Below are 24,613 nucleotides of genomic sequence, written 5' to 3'. Positions count from 1 at the left end.
AGCGGTTGAGCCAAAGGGATGCATTCTGGGTAATATGAAACAAAATGGCGGAGGATTGGAAAACGAAAGTATCGGATTTGTTTACATGTGAAAATGGACCGTTTTCCATACATGAAATCATGGATCGCCTTGAAATTTCAAGCAACACCTTCGTGAATGTAGCAGTGTTTGAATTGGTTCGTCAGGGAGTTATTGTGCAAGTTAGTGAAATGCCTCCAAAGTGGCAACTGGGTCGCTCCGCGACCGAAATGAAAGATCCAGAAGGTAAAGCTTAAGCTATCTGTCACCTTATCAATATGCATGGTTAACACTAAAAAACGAAGGTGCAAAAGCTAAAATAATAAAGTGGAAAGGAAAGTTTGAAATTGATGAGGGTCAGTTTTCATTTGCATGTTATATTGGAAGCAATGTTATAAATAGTAACGAAGTGATTTCATGCGAAACTGAAACACGTGCAGGTTGTAATTTACCCTAATTTATGCCTCGTAAGCACTTTCGGTTTCGCTCTGTCCAGACTCCATTGCGATTTTGTCTTGCTTATGGAGGGCCATGGCTTTGCAAAGCTCTGGGAATTTACCAGGCGTACTCGGATCCTTTTCTCGGTTGACTCTGGATAAAAGGAAATATCGTGAGTAATATAATTTTTTGTCCAAACTAAAGTGACAAAAAGTCCCCGACTTTCCAAGCATTCTTGCATGCAGACATGCAACCTTCTCCAATTGAATTCGTTCCTTTTGCAGTAGTGAAACGAAAGAAACTAGCAACCCTTTTAACAGTTAAGTCAATTGTCATCCCATTATTATAATTGTAAGCTTAAAACGCCATTGAAGCTTCCACATGCACGCTAGGGCAGAAATTATAGCGTGAAATTCAGGGCTCGAGTGTCAATTAATTAATTAAACGCCGTGAAACATTACATGTATTTCCGGCATGTTTTGAGGCTACAAACGTATTCTAAGAAATCTGAAGAAGTTCATCATACACTGTATTGATGAAATCTAAGTACAGTATTACTCAGCTGTGTGTAACTTTTATTTTTTCTAGTATTTTACACGCATGTCTACATCGAGTTTCTGAGTTGCAGGTGTGAGTAATATTTCACATGTGGTGCTCACAATCTTACAACCTGCAGTTAATCTGAGCCGAAATTTGATGTATATTTATAGTTTGAATGTGGTACATGTAGCTGTAAGTTATACCTGTACAGCTGTACAGTACCTGCCTTTTTATATTTTTTCTTTGCACAGTTTTGCTGCTGAGCAATACAATTTGAATATTAATGAAAATAATTCTTACCATCCCCTGGGGAAAATTAATGTTATGACTGCAAACATGATGTGGGATTTAGGAGAACCAGAGTTTTGACATATATTTGTATTATAGATAGTACTTGGGGCTTTATATCACAGCTAAGGGCTTATGTAAGCACAAAAGGTCATTTTCATCCTCTTTCATTACATATCAGTGGGAAAATATAATTTTCCTAAATGGCATTGTAGCCACTAAATTTCTCCAAATCTGAGGGGGTTTAAAATGCTCTCTGACAGACACATGACATGGTCAATGCCAGAGAGACAGTTGATCAAGCCTAGCAGAGGGATGTTAATACCTGGAGATAGATTGTACGTGACAAAAATTCATGGGTGGCTGTGCTTGACATTAATTTTTTTCTCTGTAAAATTTACTAGTCAAAAGGCATCACCTGGTAGCCAAGCCACCATGTTTGAATAATAATGATGGTTATTGTTGTAAAGTGCAATAAATCCTTTTTTTTTTTTCACTTCTTTTGTGATCAATAGAATCTGTTTATTTTTTTTTTCTTTATTTATCTTTTCAAAACCACCACTTATGGGACTAGCCCAATGTAGTTAGTAAATCTCACATTCTAGCAGCCCAAGCCCAATAATTACTTTTTACTAGTCCTGGGCTAGTATCTGGGCTAGTGGGCTTTCTAAGGTCAAGCACTGGATGGATATATATACAACTCGCCCATAAAATTATATTCAACTTCAACTTTATTGGGTGTTTTTTTTTTTAAATTACATTTACACTTTCTTGGCGCCGCAGGTAGCAAAGCTAATCTTGGCGGGCCAGGATGACAAAAAGAAAGTCAGAGTGCATTTATGTCTGGCATGTTTGTTTGTCTTTTCCATTTTTAACATTTCACTAAATTAAAAACACGGTCAAATTGGTGAGGTGAAGATTTTAAATTCCAGTTTCTGATCTGCTTGTTCTGAAGAAACTTTTAGTGGTAAATAATGGAGTGTCACTTAGTGGGTGACTGGGTTTTAATGATATGAAATTTCCCACAGGCAAAGTTATCAACTGATAGTGCCTTGACATAAGCAATTCTAAACAATCCTAACTTTACGAAATTATGACATCCTGTGAAACCTTTCAGGAATCTGTGAAACTTTACAAACAAGCACAGCTAGGCTCTGAAAACTCTCCTAAGTCATGATGTATTATAAGTACCGGGTCTCTTAAAGATAGTCTATTGTTAAGAAACAGTACTAGGATAGATATGAATTCAAACTTATGAGAGCTTTCAGATTCCAGGCTAATGATGCTACAGGATTTTACACTATCCCACGGGATCTTAAAAAAGGGTCTTACAGGGTCAATAGAACAAGAACCAACAACAATCTCAAACCACATAATGAACACTAGTTAGGCCTGGAATTGAACGTATGTAGGTTGTGGCATGAGTCATTTAGTGCTCTCACCAACTGATGTGCCTGTTCTTCCCCCCTTCCTCCCCCCCCCCCCCCCACCCCTTCACCCATCTCCTTCTCCTTCAAGAGTAAGAAGATTAGATGTTGTGACGTTGTAAAGAGAAACAGTGTATTGAATATTTAACAGTGCACTATAGACTTACTGTAAGAAAAACAGAGGGAGAGAAGGTAACTAGAGAAAGAGGAAAAATGATAACAAATCAGATTTGTTTTAGTAAAAATGAATGAGTAACCAGGATTATACATATTAAAAGTTAAAAAACGTTCTTTGGTTAAACAAGTTTTTGAAGAAACTGAGCTCTCATCTCAGATTTGTATTACTCTTGCTGCACAGACTTTTTTAGATGGTCATAAGCACGAAAGATATTAAAACATTTGTTTGAGAGGAAAGGGGGTACCAAGTGTACATTGAAAAGAAGGAACTTGGCTTGTTTCAGGTTGCAAATAATATCAGCATCTTCTAGTTTAGTAAAATGTAAATCAAAGGATTCCAGCCCGACCTCATTCAGCAGGTCAAGGTCGTTGTAATTTTGAATCCATGTAACGTAACATTATGTAACGTAACGTAACGTATGCATTGTGATTTACGCGCTTTAAAATTCAACACTTGTTTTCATAACCGTCACACTGACGATGACGGATGTACCGTCGAAACGTGTCTGGAAAATTAAAAAAAGTCGTTTTGCTTTTGAAGATTTCAGCGTTGTTGCTGTTGTCTCGACCATTTGTGTCAAGATTATATTAAGTTGTTTTTTACTTACTTTTGTTCAGGTGCTACACTTGTGGAAGAGAGGAAGCACACGGAGAGACAAAGCAGCATGGACAAATTAGACTCCTCATCCGCTGATGACTTGAAGACCAGTCAAAAGGAGCCCCATGAAAGGCCGGAATCAGCTCAGAGCGTTGAAGATGTCAAGAGTTCCTCTCTGTTGAATGATACCCTTGAAAACCAAATTCTCTACACTATGAAGACTACACCGCACGCTTGTACATTAAATGATATTTTACACAATGTTACCATCCACACGTCTGAGGCAAGCTTGATTGAATGTATCAATAAACTGGAGCAAGCAAAGAAGATCAACCGAATTATGAAAATGCCGCCGATGTGGGGAATTGCTGACTCGACAGAGGAGATTGAAGGGAGCGATGATGAAATGCCAGAGCTGCAAACGATTGTTCCAGATTATGAATCGGGTGATAATGAAGATGAAACATACGAGAAAGTCACGAAAGAAGAAGTCAAAGGCGAAGACATAGTTCTAGATAAGAAAGAAGATGTACGTGATGGAGATGAAAAGGACGGCAAACCTGGTTATCACGCTCCACTTCCAATAACTCAGGAAAGTGACAATTTGACAAGCGCACCAGCACTGGTTGAACCTGAACCCTCCAGTTGTATTGACAATATGCCCATCAAGCAAAGTTGTCAAGGTACGGTTGAAAATCAGTCGTTTCACTCCATTAAAGAGGAACCCTTTAATGACAGGAACATCAATGTCAATTCGAATCCATGTGCTGCAGCACCTGTTCCTGATCAGTCTTCGGCTTATGATGGATCTGTTTCTCAGATTCCGACTACACTCACATCTGTGTCTGCCAAACCACCATCACGAGGACCCCCTCCGCCTCCTTCAGCACACCTTTTCAGCACCTTAATGTCTCAGTGTACCAGGAAACCTGCCCCAGTGGCCATGGCAGCAAGGCCCACTTTTCCACCTTCATTTACACCAAATCAGCAGCCTCCCAGGATGCCAGGACCTCGTCCATTGATGTCTTCGTTTGTCCCTCGACCACCTCAACCTCTCATTTCAGGACCTCAAGCACATTCAAAGTCATTGCTTGATTTTCAGCAGTCCAGATCTGTAAACTTCTATCCAGAGAGGCAGATGTCGTCTGGTTCCCTTGGGCAAACTAATCTTTTGCAGCAGCAGAGTTCTCATGTAAACGATGACAAGGAACCTATGGCCTTCCAAACGAATCGATCTGCAGTTGCTTACAACCAGTCAAACCTGCCAGGAGGTCATTCCCAATCATCCCTTGGAAAGAAATTCCAGCCAAACGAAACAACTGTTCCTGGTCTGGGTCAAGCTGCCTCAGTTCATTCCTCAAAACAGTCCGTTCGGCTTCCTCCACCTCCTTCGGCAGACCTTTTCCAGAATCTAGTCAAACGTGGTCCCCAGGCAGTACCAACTTCAAGTAAGAGCCCAATGATCGCTTCATCACGACAGCCTGCAACACTAAATGATCTGGAAGCAAGAGTGATCGCATTTATGAAGCGAGAAAGAAAGTCGTATGATACACTCCAACTAGCCAGGCAGTTTGGTTTGCGCACCAAAAAGGAGATTAATCCCACCCTTTACAACCTGCAGACAATAGGGTTGATTTACAAGATGCATGATCATCCCCCCACGTGGAAGGTACGCCAAGAAGTGAGTTCTCTGACTTTCCAAGGTTCAAAAACCACTGAATCAGGTTTTGTTACACCCGATCGGAAAAGACCTCATCCTGATGTAGATGAGCCAGATCAGGGATATCTGACTCGTAAGAAACAAATATCCTCTGCATCTGTCGGAATTCAATCTAGTTCGTTTGCTTCATCCCAGCATGATCCTGCTGGTGGCGCGTTTAGTGGAAAGTTGAGCTACATGACTACCCCACAATTGCCACCAGCCACAACGACCCAGAATTCTTTATCATCACCAGGAACCGGGCTCAGATCGTTTGGTCCAACACCACAAGTTTCTCCACGTGGACAATTCAGTGGGGCTCCAAGCTCCATGTCTATCCCACCAGCGCCCGCAGCAACTCACAGTGATCTTCCAGATGTCCTGTCTAGTGTTGCTTATGCCGCCATTAACAAAAACCCCGTCAGCGCTCTGAACGAATACGTGCAGAAAAACAAGATGGAGCTCAGTTTCGAAACTCTCAGCCAACGCCCTACGTTCGCCGTCGCTGCTAAAATCAACGGCAAACTGTTCCCTGCGGCAAATGCTCGAACTTTGAAGGATGCACGACGTGAGGCAGCAGATGTCGCTTTGAGAAGCCTGCTTGGTCGGTCTGGCAACGCGGAAGCGGATGATGGTTCTCCTTTAAACATCACAAGCCCGTCTGCCAGCGTTCTGAGTAAGGTCCGCACACATTTTGATCTCATAGCCGCTCTTTCACATCACACGTTTCTGCAAATTGCCGCGTCCGTTACCGATAAATTCGCTGGAAGGAAGGTTGTGGCGTGTATTATCATGAAGAAAGATACTAATGATTCTGGTCGGGTCGTTGCTGTTGGAACAGGGAACCGTTGTGTGACTGGTAAACGGTTAAGCATGGAAGGAAAAACAGTGAATGACTCTCACGCTGAGATTGTCGCTCGAAGATCTCTACTCCGGTTCTTCTACAGGCAACTGAGCAGTTACCATGACGGAAATGAATCCATTTTTGCTCCAAAGCAAGGTTCTTCAAGGCTCGTTCTTCGTGAGGGTGTGTCGTTTCATCTCTATATAAGTACGGCGCCTTGCGGTGATGGTGCCTTGTTTACCCCCCGAGAAGAGCCCAACACCCACCCCTCTGAACACTCAACAGAACACAATCCTACTTTCACATCAAAGCAGCAAGGCATCCTGAGAACAAAGATCGAAAGCGGTGAGGGAACAATTCCTATCGACCCCTCTGATGGCATTCAAACATGGGATGGGCTCCTACGCGGTAGCAGATTACGTACCATGTCTTGCAGTGATAAGATATGTCGCTGGAATGTTCTGGGACTTCAGGGCGCTCTCCTGAGCCACTTTATTGAGCCTGTTTACTTGGCGTCCCTCACTTTGGGCTATTTGTACGATCATGGTCATCTTTCACGCGCTGTTTGCTGTCGCCTTCAACACTCTAGTGACCTTAACACGGTGCTGCCTGCTCCGTATCACGTGAACCACCCGTGGCTAGGTCGTGTAACAGCCTACGATCCACCACGTGAAACAGAAAAGACTAACAATCTCAGCGTTAATTGGTCAATCGGTGACACGCGCACTGAAGTGACTGATGGGCGCACGGGGGCGTGCATGACACGCACGCACAACAGCCCAACTCCATCGCGCGTATGTAAGGCGGCGATGTATGCGTCATTTAAAGAAATTGCTGCCAAAGTTGGCCGACAGGAACTCGTGAATGCTGAAACTTACGGCGAGGCGAAGAAAATGGCAACTGATTTCCTAGAGGCCAAGATAAAACTTTGCGATTATTTTAAGTCGTCGAAGTACGGTCAGTGGGTCAGTAAACCATTGGAACAAGAGATGTTCGAATGAATATCTGTTATGATGAAAACAGACCAAATATACTGTCAAGTTAATTCAACATGCGGGGTTTCGATCGACGACTTTCTCCATTGATGTGTAAGGATCGTCCCCCAACTCCCTTCATACAGAGTATGTACGCAGAGTACGTAACCAACATTTACGCGCGATCGTTTGGCGTAAAACAAATCAACAAGTGGTTGTCTGTAAAAATCGAAAAAATTAAGTTTTTGGTATTTCACACTTTGTGAGGTGCATTTTTTAGCAGTATTCGTGCCTCTTCCCTTGAACGTGAACCAATAAGAAAAGGAAAGGAAAGAAAAAAGGAAAACTTCAATTTTTGTTTCTTTGAGTTCATATAGAAACTGTCAATCACGGAACAGAAATGTATTGATGTTGTTTCTTTCACAGTTTGTTTGTGTTATTCAAAAGTTGAACAACTTAAAACGTGTTTGGTTGTACTGTTGGTGCAATATTATATTGCTTTGTTAAATACGAAGTATCACTTCATTGTTCTCAATTGCTTGGGTCACTCTGAGCATAGTTAGTAGAGGAGACTGGTTATGAAAGTCGGCAAAAATCAAGAGCAAAAACAACGGTGCTGCAATTTAGGTTGAACGCTCCCTGACAGTGCACAACCTTTTGTTCTTTGGTCGCACATTCAGACTGAATAAATTAATGTTACGTTTCTATTGGTCAGTTTTTTCAACTTAATTGGAGTGCTATTGAGCGTTGTCACCTTTGTGCACCTTCAAGGGCAATAAAGGCCAACAAAAACCTAAAACAAAGGAAGAATGTGGGGCTTCATAACCATTGCCCTTTATTAACTATGCTCTGAGAGCAGAGCCTCTCTTTTGCTTCGCCCAGGAATAAGGAACGAGAAATTATACCGCAAAATTGATTTGAATAATTTTAGTTACTGGGGTCCCCAAGTTCTGTTCTAGTCACTCCAGTTTTCGGTCGTCAAACCGTTTTTTACAGTGTAGGCATTTTGTTTCTTGAGGAACGGTTTAAACTGAGCCCACTGTAGGTCACTGTACGAAGGCAAAATGGCATCGAAGCCTGCGTTGACGCCAGCGATAATGAAACTTTGAAAAAGAAAAAAATGATAACTTTCGGCAAGAAACTGAAAGCTAGCAGGGTCGGGACCACGATTTTCTGGTCACAGTAAAGATATTCTAACTTGGTAATAAAATCAGGAAGATGGGACAATTCGTGTCACAAGCGTTGGGTAAATTTGCCATCTTTATTACTGGGATTTTCATTAACCCGAAGCAATGTCTAAACCTCGTTGACATGTGTACCTTTTCATGAAAAGGGATTTAAAAAAACCGCTTTCGATTTTTGTTTTTCTACGCTTTTACAATCGTTTTCGTTGTCTTCACAAACGCCCGCAAAACACTGGAAAGAAAACGCCAAGTTGAATCAATATGTTTTTCATATCTTACGACATCTTCAAAACCCACAAGTTTTATTTCGTTCTTGTTCGTTTACGCATTAACCGATTAAGACCAAACCACATATATAAATCACCGTCGTCGGGCCACATCTCCACCTTGTGCAACGTTATTTGAAGATCTCCGAGTTCGATACGATTACGTTGTTTTATAGGGGCTTTTGCATGGGCAGATAGGAGAAAAGTATCTGCCCCTGGGCTTTTGTGATTTTATAACAAATGTTGAAAACGTGCTCAAATCTTTATTTTTATGCCCATATGCGTGTGTGTTTTAAAGACCATAAGTGAACATAGTATCGCTTGCATACCAATGAACACAAAAATATAAGTTACTACTGCTGTATTTATCTATCAAAAAAGAAAAAATCTCGGCCGTTCCCTTCAAATGATTTTATGAGCCAGGCCCGTAGCAAGGCTTAAACAACTGGGGAGGCCGAGCAAATTGGCTAAACAACTTGCGATTGGTTGATTTCGATCCATTTTGGTTCTTATTTCCTATTCACACAGGTAGGAGTGCCTTTGTTGCTGTTGTATATAACTGTTAGCGAAGGAAACTGACAGGAAGTAAACAGATTATTAAAGGTTGTGAAAAGGCACCTGCAGCGTAGAATTCAAGACCGATTGATGCACATTAATTTGTTTTAATTATATAGTTTTGGCCCATGGTTTTTAACTTCCAAAAATTCTGGGTGGGGGGGGGGGCCCACCCCCTCTGCACGTACCTCCCCCTGCTACGGGCCTGCGAGCATGGAGTTGATCGAACTCTTGAACCGTAGTTTAAAAATTCCTTTCCGTGGATCTACTTTATTTTGAGAGGTATCCTAAAAACTCCGTTTTAGTACTGGAGAAATTTCTTCTCCTAAAGAGGTCAAATTTCAACCAAAAGGGTTAAAAGCAATATAAGCCTTTCTACGAATGACTCAAATGAAATTCTTAAAGCAAAATTACGGGCTAAAGATGCAGTAGACTATTGAAAAAGCGTTGAGCTTTGTTGGGCAAAGAAGCTCACCACGAGTCACTATCCATAGCTCAGTGTTAAAGCGTTCCACGGGTAATCTGTAAGTCACCGCTGGGAGCACAGTATTTTTTCTAAGGATTTTAAGTGGGGCGACCTGCTCCATTTGCAACGTCTTCAGTACATGGTTGGTCGAGAGGACAAAAGAACGAACAACAGAATAATGCTCCCAGCCCTAAAAAAAAAACAATGCAGATGTAGGTTATGAGGGTCCGGTGAAAATAGAGCTTTTCAGGAGCAGGTCTACCGAGTTGACTTGCGACAATTCACTGTCATTGACAAAAAGTTCAATTCGCATTCATGTACTAAAGAAAACAGTACATAGATCAATAAACCGTATAGAATGGAGGCTCTTTCGGGGTAATGTCTTAAAAAAAGTATTTCCATGTCCAAAGATTCTCCCCGTTTAAGCCTCGTGTGGAAGTTGGTTCTTTCCAGTCCAATATGGAGGATACGAGTACGGTATATTTAATACACTAGGGAGCTTAAGCAACGACGACGGCAACGATAACGCCACAAAACAATAGGTTTAATGAGCAAAAACAATCGCTCTGTACGTGCGTTTTACATTTTGGTACATTTCTTTGCCGTCCTCTGCAAAACAACAGCGTGAAATGACCACATATAAGGTTTTTTGGAGAACGTGAACGTATAACAATGAATTTTTCATTTTCTTTCTTAACTTGAACGCCACTCCATCCAATTTGGTTCCTGGATAGTTCGCCGTTTCTGTAGATGTCGAGCGAGTTGAAATAATAGCGAAGTAGCATAAATGAAATAAAGATATATTTTCGGGTGACGTTTTAGTTGCCGTTGCCGTCCTCGTTGCTTAAGCACCCTATTGTTTACACTTGTACTTTACAATTTGTGTGCACGATATATGTGCACACTGACAAAAAAACACTCAACGAGAAGTTCGAAAACGAGTTCAATAATCATCGTTAAAGAATTCTTCTTCTTCTTCTTCTTCTTCTTCTTCTTCTTCTTCTTCTTCTTCTTCTTCTTCTTCTTCTTCTTCTTCTTCTTCTTCTTCTTCTTCTTCTTCTTCTTCTTCTTCTACATGAGCGTGCGTGCATGTAATTATGAACTGGTTACAAAGTGTAGACGTTTTATTAAGTTGTCCTCAGTAGACTCTCACTGAACAAAACTCAAGTGGAACAAAATTAGTTCCTAACAACGAGTGGTAAACTTCTGTAACTGAACAATATCCAAGGCCGAAAGCAAGTACCTTCCAGGATAGCAGGAGGCTTGAGATAACGTGCGTATCGTGTATCGAAGCTTGCTGTGACCGCACAGGCCACTGGAGTGGCAGTCTCTTTCGCACAGGTTGTACCTGAAGGGAGTGTCCTGAGGAGCTGTCATCTGGCTCAAGCTTTTCTTTCGCCGAGACTGGTTTCCTCAGCACCCTGGCCTTGCTTAGTCTTCGATCTGTTGAGATCCCTGCGTAGCTCTTGTCTCCACATGACTCGGTCAGGGTCCAGCTTCTCCGATCCCAACTTCCGATGTCAATGCTCCCGTACCAGCTGAACAAGACTGTCAAACTTCCCAGGCGCAGATCCATGATCTCCCAAGATTGACGGATGCATGCCGACGATACTGTATCGAAGGTGTATAAACTTTCATCGAGGTCAAAGCTTTGTTGCAATGGACCCATTTTTCTTAAAGCTTTTAGTTCTGTTGCGGTGGTGTCCATTCATATACCTTGAGTCTCTCATGGGTTCTTTTCCATTTTCGATTTCACCGTTTCGGTGTACCCTTTGCTCATGATGAGCAGTACCTTCGTGGTTTAATGTCGACGTGGATTGTTCATGGGATGTAGCGCATGCGTTCTTAGGCCCAAAACCTTTTTCATTAGGTGTGTAACACGTGTCGTAATAGGAGACTTGTTCAAGAGACTTGAAAAATGACTCGTTACGGAAACCGAGTTCTTGAGACGAGGCGACTGTCTCCGAGTAAGTGGTGACATCAAAGCTCGCCTTTTGCGGACGCCTCAAAAGAAACGAATATTGCATATTAAGCTGGTCTTCTTCCCCCTTTTTCACGTTAAAGGCAAATCTTTTGATGGACTTGCCCAATACTCCTAGTCGACTACCGCACTTTATCAGCATTATTACAATTGAAAATTCAACGAAAACAGCGCACGCGCAGAAACATAACACAAGCACTAGGGTCATGAACAAACCGCTGAAATTTATGATGCCGAGCTCAGTAAAAGGTTTTGAGTCGCAGCCCTTTTTATTGAACCAGCGCTCTTCTATGGTTGTTATTGTCCCATTCTCCTGATTCTTTAATACAGCTTGATTGACGTCGTCCAACCATGGTGATGCTTTAGGCAGTGCTAATCCCAGGCCGAAGTTAAAGAAGTTAGGTCCCGCGAGACTGAGTGAGCAGTTCGGGTCTTTGTTAGCAACTTGGCTAAGTGAAAGGTAATCACCAACCAGGCCGTGAATTTCCCTGCGGAATTACAAGAGAGATACATGAACAGGAAATCTCTTGAGCTGTGGGGAAAGAGGCAAAGGGAATTAAGACAAGACAGGTACTGACTGACTCCGTCCGTGTGGAACATCTAGACTAGAGGTGCGACTTAAACTCTTTCTTACTGCTTGAAATTTCCTTACTTCAACAAAAAGTTAGGCGTGGCGCATACTTATTTTGATAAAGGATGCCGTAAACAACTTTGAAACGTCAGGGTTATGCCTCACCTAAAACATTTTGCGCGTGTGATAAAATAATGGTTTGTTGGTTACTGTTGCCATTGTTGCGATTGTAAGCGCACTGAAAACTACCCACCAATTCGCAAGCAAATCCAACGTCTCAAGGCGATGTCTACGTCACAGGGACGAATTAAGTAGTATGCGCTACAAAATACTCCATGAATCCTACATAGTATTTTGTTACACGAAACACTTGATTTTCGTCTTCGCTATAAATTTTCAAGTGTTTCACAAAATACTATGGGTCAGTTATTAAGAGACAGTTTAGATGTTGTTTAACAAAACCACGTTCTAAGGCATTTTCAATTTTTCCAACAATAATATCTAAACATTGTCTGCTGCTGATGGTAATAAGAAGGCTTGTGTTCCAGACTAGAAACCTTTTTATCTACTTAAAATATACCACTTATAGACAGATTTAGAGGCCCATTGATTGTCTGAAGCCGCGGCCTAAGTTAGACTCTGTTTAAATAACTGGCCCAACATGATTCGTGGGGTATTTTAAATTTTGCGAGAACCTGGGGACGAGATTTTAACTTATCCGCTTGATCGTGATATAAGAATTTATCACTGGATAAAGTTAAAATAAATGTACTCTGAACAGTGGCGGACGTACCTGTTTTTCAGCTTTTCAATGCCTTCCGCAAAATTCTTAACAAAGTTAAGTTTGAGGTTGACATTGTAGATTTCACGAAATATATCTTCGCTGTGAAATTTGAAGTACGTCTCTTCTTGGGAATCTTGTTGGATTCCAAGTTTAAACCCATTTGGTGGTTTTAAGGAAGGGTGTCGGATCTGTGAGTGCAAGAAGAGCAAAACTGAAATTAAACAGTGTAACCCTTAATCAGAGACAAAAAATTTAGTCACGTAGGTAGACAGTGGTGACTGTCTGATGTAGAAAGAGAAAAGCTTCCTTCGAATATAAACGTAAATTTTAGCTGTGCTTAGTAACAATGGCAGGCAGATCCGGAATGAATCATAAGTCACAAAACACCAGTTGTGGCCATTTTTACAGTATTCCCAACTTAAATACCTCGTTGAATAAAACTAAATGAACGTTTTATGGCACATCCCCGGAGTAGCTCTTCGTCAATTGCTTCCAGATCAAATAGAAACCTGGAAATGTTGGTTTTTGTGGTGGGAGGAAAATCAGAGTACCCGGAAAAAACCCTCAAAAAAAGACAACGGTCAAACCTTTGTTCGATTGCTAAATCGACACGGGTATGTTGAGCCTGCGTAGACCTTTCCCATGATGCATCACTCTCTAGGCACCAATCATCAAGTCGTTACTCGACCACCTACCCAGGCTCCCCTCTTCCCAGAAGGAAAGGAGGCTTTTTTAAAATCACGAGTTTTGCACGAAACATTAATTAGCTTTCCCAAAATTCGACCACACGACTAAATAAAACATGGCGCTAATGGGTTGTGTGTTATTTACAAAAGGAATGCCCTTCTCACATGTAACTTCGTACAAAAATAGTTTTACAAATCTCATTGAAGACCGAGTTTTCTTATATACAAACTGGCTGATGTCTTACCAGTCTTACAATTAAAACTCCCGAGTTTTTTAGTACTTTTTTCTAACTTTTCCCGCACGGGGAAGGAGTGACTTAATAGAGAAGGGTAGGGGAGAGGTTACTAAAAATTTCAGACCTTCAAATGAGGGACGTATCTTTGGAGAGAGCGGTTAGAGTAGATAAAGTTGAATCACTTGTGGCGAATACTTGTATAATCCGGTCATTTGTTCCTGGCACGTAGTGGATTTCTCTGTTTATTTTCAATTGTTTGTTTTTTCTTTTTTCAGTAAGTCACGCAATTAGTAGGATATCTCGTGATGGAACACCAACCCCCCCCCCCCCTCCTCCCCCTAGCTGACCACCTCTCCCGGGATATTTTTGGTAGTCGCTATTCAAAATTTGGACTGTAATGATATACCGTAACGTTACCTTTGCGTCTCTTATTCCGTTAATCGGAAGCTCAAAGTTTTCCTGAACGAGGAAGGCCATCAAGTTTGCACAGTAAGTATTGACTACAATCAGAGCGAATAACGCGTAAAACGTAGAGACACATTGTGCACTGCTGCTATGAGGTGTCTTTTCAGCTCCAATGTCCTTACCAAAGGCCACTCCCCAAACGTACGTCATGGAATCTGAGGAAAAATAAGGACATTAAAGTCGGTTTGTTAAGAATGCCTGTGGTTTGATCCAAAGGTAACATGGTATTACTTGGGGAGGGGGCTAGCAGTGGCCGCAGATGGGTATTCTTATTAGAGGGGCAGGATAGTGACCAGTGGACATGTACTAACAAATGCTAGTACAAATCTACTAGCGTTCTATCACGAATGCCGTTCTCTTATTGGTTACGCTACTCACTGTCTATTCTATTGTAGATAGTGAGTAGCCTAACAGTGTGCAGTTGTCAACAACAAAATGGCGGCCGCTTCTACGCGTTTTCGAAGTGTCTGTGAAGAGAATTTGGATAATTTGTCGATAAGTTTTGAATGACTAGTAGATTTATACTAAAACAATTAGATTATTCGCTGCCTCGTGATTTCTATGCGTGATGGTTGATTCGGGATTCGCCCTCATCAACTATCACGCGATAGAAATTTCCAGCTCATAATCTATTTGTTAAATATCAAAACATGGTAAGAATAAGGAAGTACGTTTTGAACTCTTCTGTGCATTTTAACACACACGCACGGCCAAACAGAATATATTTGTCTTATGCATCATAGTCTTGATATCGGCTATCTCGCAGTAAATTGGAAATGTCAGAAATCGCGTTAGTGATGATCTGCGCTGAGATTGAATGAGCAATTGTGGTCTTGCTTGCGTCATTTAAATCACATCATCATCATTTATTTATTTGCCTTACTAAAAAAAAGAAGAAATGATAGGAATTTACAATAATGGCGAGGAGACCTCAAGAAACCACCAGGCTTATAAGAGAGGCCACCTCGGCTGTCATCTATAACAAGAGAGCACGTCTACTGGCTAAAAAAAGGCGACCAACCTTGACTTATGCAAAAGTTTACAAGGTAGGACTACGATAACTTTTTACGTCTCACGACGTCATAAGTGCATCATTTTGTATATTTTGATCACACAATCCTCTAGATCAATCAAAACACAAGTTGTGCACTCTCCATTGTATAATTTGAGGTTTGAAATACAAGTTTCATTTTTACCCTTTCGATATCTTAGCGGCAAAACAACCAAAGCAATTAGTTGATTCAAAAGAAAATAAGGGGACAGAGATGGAAACTAGGGGCGTTCGCTGGAATATGTGAATTTCACTCGATTTATTTTTAGACATCGTCTAAACGGAAATCAGTTTCGCGAGACGTCCGCAAATGGTCAGTGAAACGTCATGGGAACTCCTCGGGGCGCGCCAACGTCGCATTGTGTAACGGCGGTTGTTGAATATTCAGTATGGTTTTCCTAAGGGGCATTTACAGGAGACAAGATACGTTTGCGGACGTCTCAGGAAACAGACGTGTTTTCACGACGTCTATAAATAACAAAAGTGAAATTCACATATCCCAAGGGGCCAAGGGTTATAGTGGGGTTCTCACTCTCTGGCCTATTATTTTCTCTTGGCTAATTGCAACAACTATGTGGAGCGCATTAGAATACCTAAGATTGTAAAGCCATCATCTCCACTATCCAGCTGTCTGTAATGACCATAAGGACTCTTTCTGTCGATCCACCAAATAACTATTAAAATTAAGTTAATAATTCCAACAATCGAGAGCCACAGCTGATACTGAAATGGCTCCAGCCAAGAGCTCCATTGAATCTCTGTTGAAGCAAAAAGGAACAACATTAAGTCAAAAAGGCGGTTATACAATATTTCAAATAACATATCAAGCTCAGAGGTGTGTTGAGAAAACGAGGGGCAACTTTTACCAACTTTGAGGTGAATGAAAATAGGATTAAACACTCTTTTTAAAAGTGTTTGTTATAGCTTCTCAAACCATTAATTAATAATTCTTAAAGAAATTCAAAGCAAAATGTGACCAAATTTTAATGATAGTTAATACGATCACCGCATTTTCAACCTCCTTCACGGTAGAGATTTCCTTCGTTTTGATGAAAACCCCGTGAAGGAGATTTAAAAATATGATCTTAATTTTCGATTTATAATTATTATTCTAGAGACGTTTTGATATTGACCTTCAAAGAGCTGACGACCAGTGATTGGTTATTAACGCTATGTGGATGACACCTTTACCATCTTGAGTAGTGCCTGACAAAAAGTTGACATTTTCTTGTAACACCTCTATAGTCAACAACAACAACCGACGATCCGCTTTACCATGGAAACTAAGACTAACAACAAAATACCCTTTCTTGACACGTTAGTATCTAGAGATTCGGATGGCTACCTCTCTACCAGTGTTTACAGAAAGCCTACACACACTGACCGGTACCTAGCGTATGATTCACACCACCCACAATCTGTCAAACGCGGTATTGTCAAGTGCCTGTACGATAGATCGAAACACCTCATAACTAAACCATCAGTAATCTCTCAGTAAAAGAAACACCTCTCACCAGTTCTTGTTTCTAACGGTTATCCGTTTTTGTTTGTGGAAAATTACGGAAACAAAGAAACAAACAGCCACAAAAGAACCTGCGCCTGAAATTAAATCTACTGCGGTGCTATCATACGTCAAAGGGTTATCAGAGGCTCTTCGCCGTTGCCTACAACAGCAGGGCATACGGACAGTTTTCAGATCTGACACAACACTTAGATCACACCTAGTGCGACCTAAGGACACTGTCGATACTGCAAAACAAGACGGAAGTGTCTACAAGATTTTCTACGAGTGTGACAAGGTCTTTATTGGAGAGACGGGAAGATCTATGCATGAACGGATTAAAGAACACCACAGAGACATGCGGCTTGCTCGAACCCAATCCTCCGCCGTTTCAGAACACAGCAATGCACGGGCACTATCCGCTCTGAGATGAGGTTAAGTTTATTGACCGAGACCCACATTGGTACACCAGTAGGGTTAAAGAGGCTATTCACATAAGACTTCATCCTGACGACAGCAACAGGGATAATGGCATTGAAATTCCAGAAGCATGGACGCCCACGATCAAACAACACAGCAGCTGATCGGTACCAAGGCGGACCGCCGAGGGAACATCTCTAGTCTAAACGACAAGGATTGAAATCCTCCAATCAACAACAGCCTAAGAGAGGGTCGAAACGCACCAATGAACACAAACAAGGGTACTACTTCTACTGTTATTTAATCAGTCGACCCTATCGCCTGATGAAGACCAGCAGTATAGCGGTCAAAACGTCGCGATCCACATGTATGTGACTCAATCGTGAGACAAACGATTAAAACTCAGCTATCATTTCAAACCACCATGACGAACACCTTTTATAGGTTTTATTCAATTAGCAAACATTTGCGGCGTCAGTTCGATAAAACGATACATTTTTTCGTTATTTTCTGAAAATAAAAAGGCACTGTAACGATGATTAGACTGTTGGTTGTACTGTCTGTTAAACCTACATTTTGAATTTTGTTTTAGAAATGAAACATTGAATTTCACTGAGAAACTAAACTTATTCTATAATTATAAAGTCGTACACTGAAGAGCATAAGAATATCTCTTACCGTCGTTAACTTCCAGATCCTTCAAAACCAAAACATTTAATGCCAAGCCTATAAACGGATGAGCGAAGTCAAGATATTTTTCCCTTAGAGTATTCATAGATATGTCAATGGCAAAATCCGCCTTTCCACTTATCACCTCCTGAACTATTCCATTCCACGATTTTGTCTCTTCGTCAAAATCGCCGTAATTTCCGTCCGGGGTGAAATAAATCTCACTTTGAAAACCAAGCTCGTCCTGAATCATGGCAAGCAAATCGATGGAGACGCCAAAACAACAAAGGGTTGTCTTGGTAACACGACTTGAATTTTCAAACTTGTAGCAAAGTTGGCCCCTTCCCAAGCAATAACACATTCCTTTGCTGTCTAACCTAGGTTCCTCTATTTGAACCCAAGGATAGTATTCATTGACTGGGACACGCATAACGTGCGTAACTGGAACAGGAGGGGCCACCAAGGTGCTTCCATTAGGGGCCATCACAGTGTCCAAAGCGAGACCAGTCGGTGTCCTGAGCCCCACAAGAGTCCAATGTTTGTCACCATTTCTATTACGCCGAAGGTTCCATATTTCAAACGTTGTCTGGAATCTTTCTTGCACGGAGGGTTTCATAAACAGAGAGTCTTTTCCTTCAATGAAAGTTTCCTTTAAATATCTTGCTTGCCAATAAAAAAAAAAACAAAAACGAAAAATAAGACAAAAAAAATTGGTTAGTAAAGGCGAATGAACATGGCCATAAAAACATGAAGTTATATTCATGTTTCAAACGATGTCTGGTTTCACACATTAAAGAGCTATTTTCTTTTGATCAACGTATCACTTCTTTTCTCTCGCTTGTCAGAAAAGAAAATGAACAAGAAGTGGGCTCATGAGGGAAATAGCGCATGCCTGGACCAAACTGTGACAAACTGGACAAGTGATTAAGTGGGAGTAACAAATGACAGCTTACGCTCATAAGAAAAATTGCAAAATGTTCAAATACCCCTAGAATACATTACAAAGATAAAGGGATTTTAAAAAAGGAATAGAAATGGAATAGGATAGAAGTTTACATTAAAAGTGCACTGATTAAATAAGTTTAAAATGTTTTGCAAGTGCGGTCTTGAAACAAGTCAGACGTTGTGTATCGCCGCGAAGCGGATTTTTCGAAATTAACCAGACTAACTCTTTCTCACTGAGATTTACTGGAACGGGTTTATACTTAGATCCCAGAAGCACAAGTTTGTTAGCGTTTATGCTCAGAAGTGTTAGTTCTTTGTAACGTCCAAGAGCCGCGGACACAAGCAATAGAGACTCCCGGATCTTGTTCAATTTTGGTTGCGAGACGGCTGAAGTTTTAGACTCACTTAGGCCCCACTTTCTACAACATGTGTAACATACAACGTTTTTTCCCTTTCGAGTGTGATTGTCTAGGAGAGGTTCTTCTAGAATTGCAGCCAAAAAAAGCTCCAAAAAATCAGGCGCTTGCATGGAGCTGAGGGCGAATCATCAGCTCTACAGGTGACATAGCATTCGATTGAGTAACTGAATAGTTTATTCAAACTTACATCTTTGCTAGGTCCTGAATATCTGCTGCTTCGCCATGTTCTCCAAGAAAACAACCACCTTCGGGGTTGTGATAGCGGGCTGGAGTATGCACCCTTTCAAACGCCTCTTGGTAAAGAAGGAGTGCATCGCACACAGCATTTGCGTAAAAACTCTGGTCGCGATACGATTCCCGTTTTCTTGCGCTTATTTTGATCATTCCGACTGGGAGCCATTCAATACGTGGGATCCCATGTTCCGTGATGTCCGTCAATACCCAGAGAGTTTCAGTTGTATCAATACTGAGTGATTTTATAGTTTGAAACAAGTGTTCGTTATCTGTATCTCTACTATGTACAACGACGACGTCGCTTTGTTTTGCTATAACAGACTTGATCTCCAGTTTCAGGGATACAGTAGCGTTTCTGACAAGCCATAGGATTTCCTTGATAAGCCATTTCTCAACTTTCGCCAGCAGAGACATTGCGTCCGCGAGTTCCTTACTCTCTGAGTCAGCGGATAATATCAAGCAAAGGCTGCGTAGTTCCATCTTTTTCATGACTTCCGAAATGACCTGCGCGTAATGCTTGATTGAAGGCAATGCCAGTCTACTAAAACCTCCTGGGCTCTCCTGAAAATTAAATAAATAAACTTGTGGTTATCGAGAAAACAATAAGTGAAAGACAACAGAAAAAAAAAAAAGAAGAAGAAAAGAAAAGAAAAAGGCCGCAGGCACCAAAGCATCTTATTTTTGGAAAATAATATGACGCATAATTGACCATTCAGTGGCATATCGCAGACTGGATCTTAGCTCTTTTTCTCTCCTGTCTTTCTTTGACTCAGTATTTACCAGCTGAGGTCAGCGAACAGCTCGAATAGCGAATGCCAACAGCTCGGGGACAACCGAAAAACATTTCTTGATACGTTTTAAAACGTGGAGATAACTGATTGCATAATTAAGTGAAAATAACTTAATCTATATCGCTCATCTGCTCATCTTTGAATATATAATTATACAACAAGAGCAGTCTTTTTCTTTCTTTTTTTTTTTTTTTTTTTTGCAAAAAACAAAAACAACAACAACAACAATTGGTTGCACACTGGAAAAAGAAAAAAAAAAGAAGAAAAAGAAAAAAACAAAACAGGAATAAGACGATAGAGCAAGAAACACGAGGCTGTGATCGAGAAATAGAATTTGCACCGCGTGCACAATCTTCCATTATCTTAAATTACCTGAATTTAATATCATTTAACAATAACATAAAGGAACAACCTGACACCGTCCTTAAATTACATCTTTAAATGTCCAACTTTAAAAGTCTTAAAAATTTATAACCAATGACATAAAAGCATCTATTTACAAAGTAAATTTGCCGGAAAGTGTGAAAGACAACAATGTGTATTTAATGTTCAGAGATTCAATCGAGAAATTGAGAAATTGACATATTAGTCAATGCCATTTTCAGCAGGTTATATCTAGTTCGCCTTGATTGCCAGGGTAAATTTTCACGGAGGTGATCATTCGGACAGAGAAATACGAGAACGTTTGAAAACTCGGTAACAATCATTGCACCTGCTTTGCACGGCAACTTCATGCTTGCTGACAAGTTGTGCTCTTTTTATCAAAATTCCGAAAACTTGGCAAACGTGTGCGCTTTTTCGCGACAAACCTCCTAAACCTTTCACTGAGTATTCTTGCCTTGTTTTCATGTTAATACGAATATTTTCCGTGTATCCTTTTTCCCAAACGGTTGTTGAGAAACTGTAAACGGAGATTTTTAAAGCGAGGAAAGCAGTTTTTACTGTTATCGCCAGATCAAGAAGTCAGTTTGACAACATGCGCACCAAATCGTTTCTTCTAATTAATTAAAACTGTTCTCACATACACAACAACCTATTATATATAATATTTGTCAACCAGTTATGCATTTTGAAAGCGAGCTAGCCTGATTCGCTTAGACTACTTGCTCCAAATGTACATTTGTCAGTGCAGACGCATTTCAGATGCAACTGTTTTGCTGCCTTCACGGCATAAACGGAAAACACCATCTTACTAGACAATATAACATTGTTCTTTCGGCACGGCGGCCCTGCTTGGCTTATAAATATGACTCGAAGGGACGTCGTTATAAATGCTAGTTATCTAAAGTATAACAGTTGCTTATCCCTGATCATGATGGAAAATAGATAATGTAAATTAAGGCGTTCAAACCGAGCCGTTTACTCATAACAAAATTTACAATGACGCTAATATGTGAACAGATGAACGTGTACCTTAGCAAATTTGACCACCAATATATACAGTCCCTGTAAAACAACTTGTGACCGTTTCCTCGAAAATCCTAATTATTTAATAAAAATTGCCCATTTTTAAGCTTAGAGCTGAGGGAGAAGAAAAAAAAGCTTTCAAACAGAACATCTATATATTCACCACGTTTTTTTTGGCACAGATCGTCACTGATTTGTTATTGATAACGCAGTTTACGCAACACATTTTGTGGTTTAGTCAGAACGCTTTTTGTTGTTACTTGTACCAGGAATAAAATGTCGTCTTAAAATTTTGCATTAGTTTAACACCTCTTACAACGTTTTGCCAAAATATTGCAAACGCTCTTAACTACCGTTTAAATAATCGCCATACCTGAGTCCGTGGCTGTCCTCCACTCTGAAAGATTCCAACTACTGGGATTGATGATGTTTCAAAAATTGACGAAAGAAACAAGGATTTGCTGCTGATATCCACAAAAATTGCACCCTGAATTTGCGAGGAAATGTTCCTCATATCGAAGAGCGAATTATTCAAACCGGTTTGGCTGCCAGTTATCTCAGACTCGTTAAACCACCGCAGGTTTAAATACACATTCAAAAATTCGCCCAGCTGATTTTTTTGTCGCCGACTAGCAAGAAACTTGGCTTCTGCTGTTTGAAGGATGTTTCCCATATAACGATCCGAAGCGTTGTAAAATATTGCGATGTTGACAGTTGCATTTTCACGAGTTGTTATGCCTTTAAAATGGGTTACTATAAACCAAGCAAGAAGTAATAAAATATCGCAAAAAGCCATTACACAACTATGATAAAACGAATTGTTGCCTTTTCGTGGTTTATGCTATTCGTCGTAACTTGTAAATTGAAATTCTACCCTGGGGTCAAGAAACATCTCATTTCCGATGCAATAATTACTCGCTCATGAAAACTATAATATGAATTTTAATGTGTGAAAGGTGAATTCTCCGCGCGAACTTGCAAACATTAGCCGAGTTCATGGATTCTACATCAAGACAATGCCTCATTTGTGGAAAATACCATCACATTTTCAACTGAAATTGGAGGAAAAGCGATTTTAATAGTTGTGGAATTTCTTCTGTTTACAAAAGCAACGAGATCTCTAGCAGTCCCTACGCAAAATATCACGCAGATAACATGTACATCAAACATGATTTAAATAATAACAAGTTATGTTTGGCACTTAATGATTGATACCGGGACTACAAAGTACTTTCTGTCACTTCTACTTTCGCCATCCAACACAGGCGATAAACGATAGATCGTGTTTGCATGTGAAGCTAGATTCCTTTAATAATACAAACGCGCTGAGAGTGGGCGAACGTAGAACAAATCAATAATTTCATTACATTTTTGGCAAAATTATTCCGTTCCTAAGCAACAGAGATCTCAAGCTGGGATTTCATAGAGGTCCCTTTGAGTGTTTTTCTGCCAAATATTACTGTTTTCAATTCGCCAAAGACATTTCTGAATAGGTTGGGAAAAAAAAAAACAAAAACAAAAAACGGGAATCTTGGAACAAGCATTTTGTCTTGTGGACATTAAACTAGTACGACGTATCGGATATTTTTGTCGAAGAAAAACGCAACTGTCTACGTTTCATTCAAATTTGTGGAGTCTTTCTTCGTCATTAAATTGAGTATATATTGGCACTATTCAAAAGCAGTGGCGTTTTAATGTTTTATGAGGTCAAAATGAGGCACACTTAAAACTCCATAAAGTCGCACTTTTTTCAGTCAAGCCATGAGTTTCAAACTGTGCTAATGAAAATCTTTAAAAACTACATGCATTCATAAGCCGATCAACATTAAAATCACGAGTTGACGTTGTTGTATGAGTAACTACGCACAAAAAAATATATTCATAAATTTTTCTTTGTTTTTGTAATGTCTTAAAGTTTTACCTAGCCTCCGTACTTCATGAATATTTCACAATAAGCAGGATGGCAGGGTGACAAAAAACTTCCAGCGAATTATGCAGACATACAGCTGGACCCAGATATGTCAGTATCAGGGATTTACACTCACAAAGATCACTTTCATCAATGATATTGTTACCTTATAACTTGCTAATTATAATGAGTTGTGTATAAAGATGAAATCAGTATTGATGTACAACTCATCAGAACTGAGAAAGAAGAACAGAGAAAAGGCCGGGGCACAATTAACGTTAGCGTAATATTTGCGTGCAACGTTCCTCGCAAAATCTCCTTCCGTAACTGTTTCTGAAAATAAAGTTCATATTACTTCCTATAGTATTACAATAGGCCTTAGCACGGTTTTCGACGCCATTTTGACGAGTAGGCAAACACGTCTGAAATAACAGTGTTTGTATGGAAATCCGATGTCAAATCATTTTCATAAAACATCGCTTCTGAAAAATTCATGAATTGGAAACTTTTGGCATTAGGAAAAGGATTTTTAGAAAAAAAAATTGGAGGGATGAAGCTGTGCCAGAAAGCGTCCAGTCGTGTTTTGAACTTTCCATACATTTGTCTACCACCCGTGAACTGCTACTAAAAATAGTTCGCGGGAAAAAATACAGGGAAATGTATGGAAATTATGAAAATTATTTGACATCGGATTCCCATACAAACACTGTTATTTCAGACGTGTTTGCCTACTCGTCAAAATGGCGTCGAAAACCGTGATAAGGCCTATAAATAATTACTTTTGACGCAAAATGTAAAAAACGTTTGGAACAAAACGAAATTACCGTCGTTACCGCAAAATGTTATAACTTTTGACACTATAAGGTCGCGTTCAGCTGCGTTCAAACCGAACTGTATTCCGGCCGAATAAGAATAAGCGGAATAAAGTACATTTGGGAAGACATTTTCTGCAAACTTTCGCTGACACATGATAAGTTGAGAATGATTTTGTACTCCAGTAACTCCGAAAAAACCTCTTGTGCAGGAATTTCTTGTCATCACTGTATGTATTCCTATTCCGGAATCCAATC

At 40.3% G+C, this 24,613-nt stretch overlaps 2 protein-coding genes across 3 annotated transcripts; one reads left to right on the top strand and one right to left on the bottom strand.

The window, feature by feature from the left end:
* The first annotated feature begins 15 nt into the window (after window positions 1-15).
* Window positions 16-7,517, top strand: LOC146456836 (uncharacterized). 2 transcript variants are annotated; one of them, XM_085092854.1, is made up of 2 exons: window positions 16-264; window positions 3,507-7,517. In XM_085092854.1, the coding sequence occupies exons 1-2, from the start codon at window positions 45-47 to the stop codon at window positions 7,028-7,030; spliced, it is 3,744 nt and encodes a 1,247-aa protein (XP_084948980.1). In that variant the 5' UTR covers window positions 16-44; the 3' UTR covers window positions 7,031-7,517. The 2 variants fall into 2 exon arrangements, with proteins under 2 accessions (XP_084948980.1, XP_084948981.1); XM_085092855.1 differs by lacking the exon at window positions 16-264 and adding an exon at window positions 481-628.
* Window positions 7,518-9,621: 2,104 nt separating this feature from the next.
* Window positions 9,622-22,855, bottom strand: LOC146456835 (glutamate receptor ionotropic, NMDA 1-like). The gene is made up of 7 exons (XM_085092857.1): window positions 22,008-22,855; window positions 19,390-19,997; window positions 17,848-18,497; window positions 15,842-16,006; window positions 14,150-14,352; window positions 12,820-12,998; window positions 9,622-11,943 (listed from the first exon to the last, which is right to left on the bottom strand). The coding sequence occupies exons 1-7, from the start codon at window positions 22,428-22,430 to the stop codon at window positions 11,118-11,120; spliced, it is 3,054 nt and encodes a 1,017-aa protein (XP_084948983.1). The 5' UTR covers window positions 22,431-22,855; the 3' UTR covers window positions 9,622-11,117.
* Between the last annotated feature and the right edge of the window lie 1,758 nt (window positions 22,856-24,613).

Source organism: Pavona decussata, unplaced genomic scaffold (genome assembly GCF_977016875.1).
Source record: "Pavona decussata unplaced genomic scaffold, jaPavDecu1.1 SCAFFOLD_254, whole genome shotgun sequence".
Lineage (NCBI taxonomy): Eukaryota > Metazoa > Cnidaria > Anthozoa > Scleractinia > Agariciidae > Pavona > Pavona decussata.
This window is presented reverse-complemented; position numbering and strand designations above follow the sequence as displayed.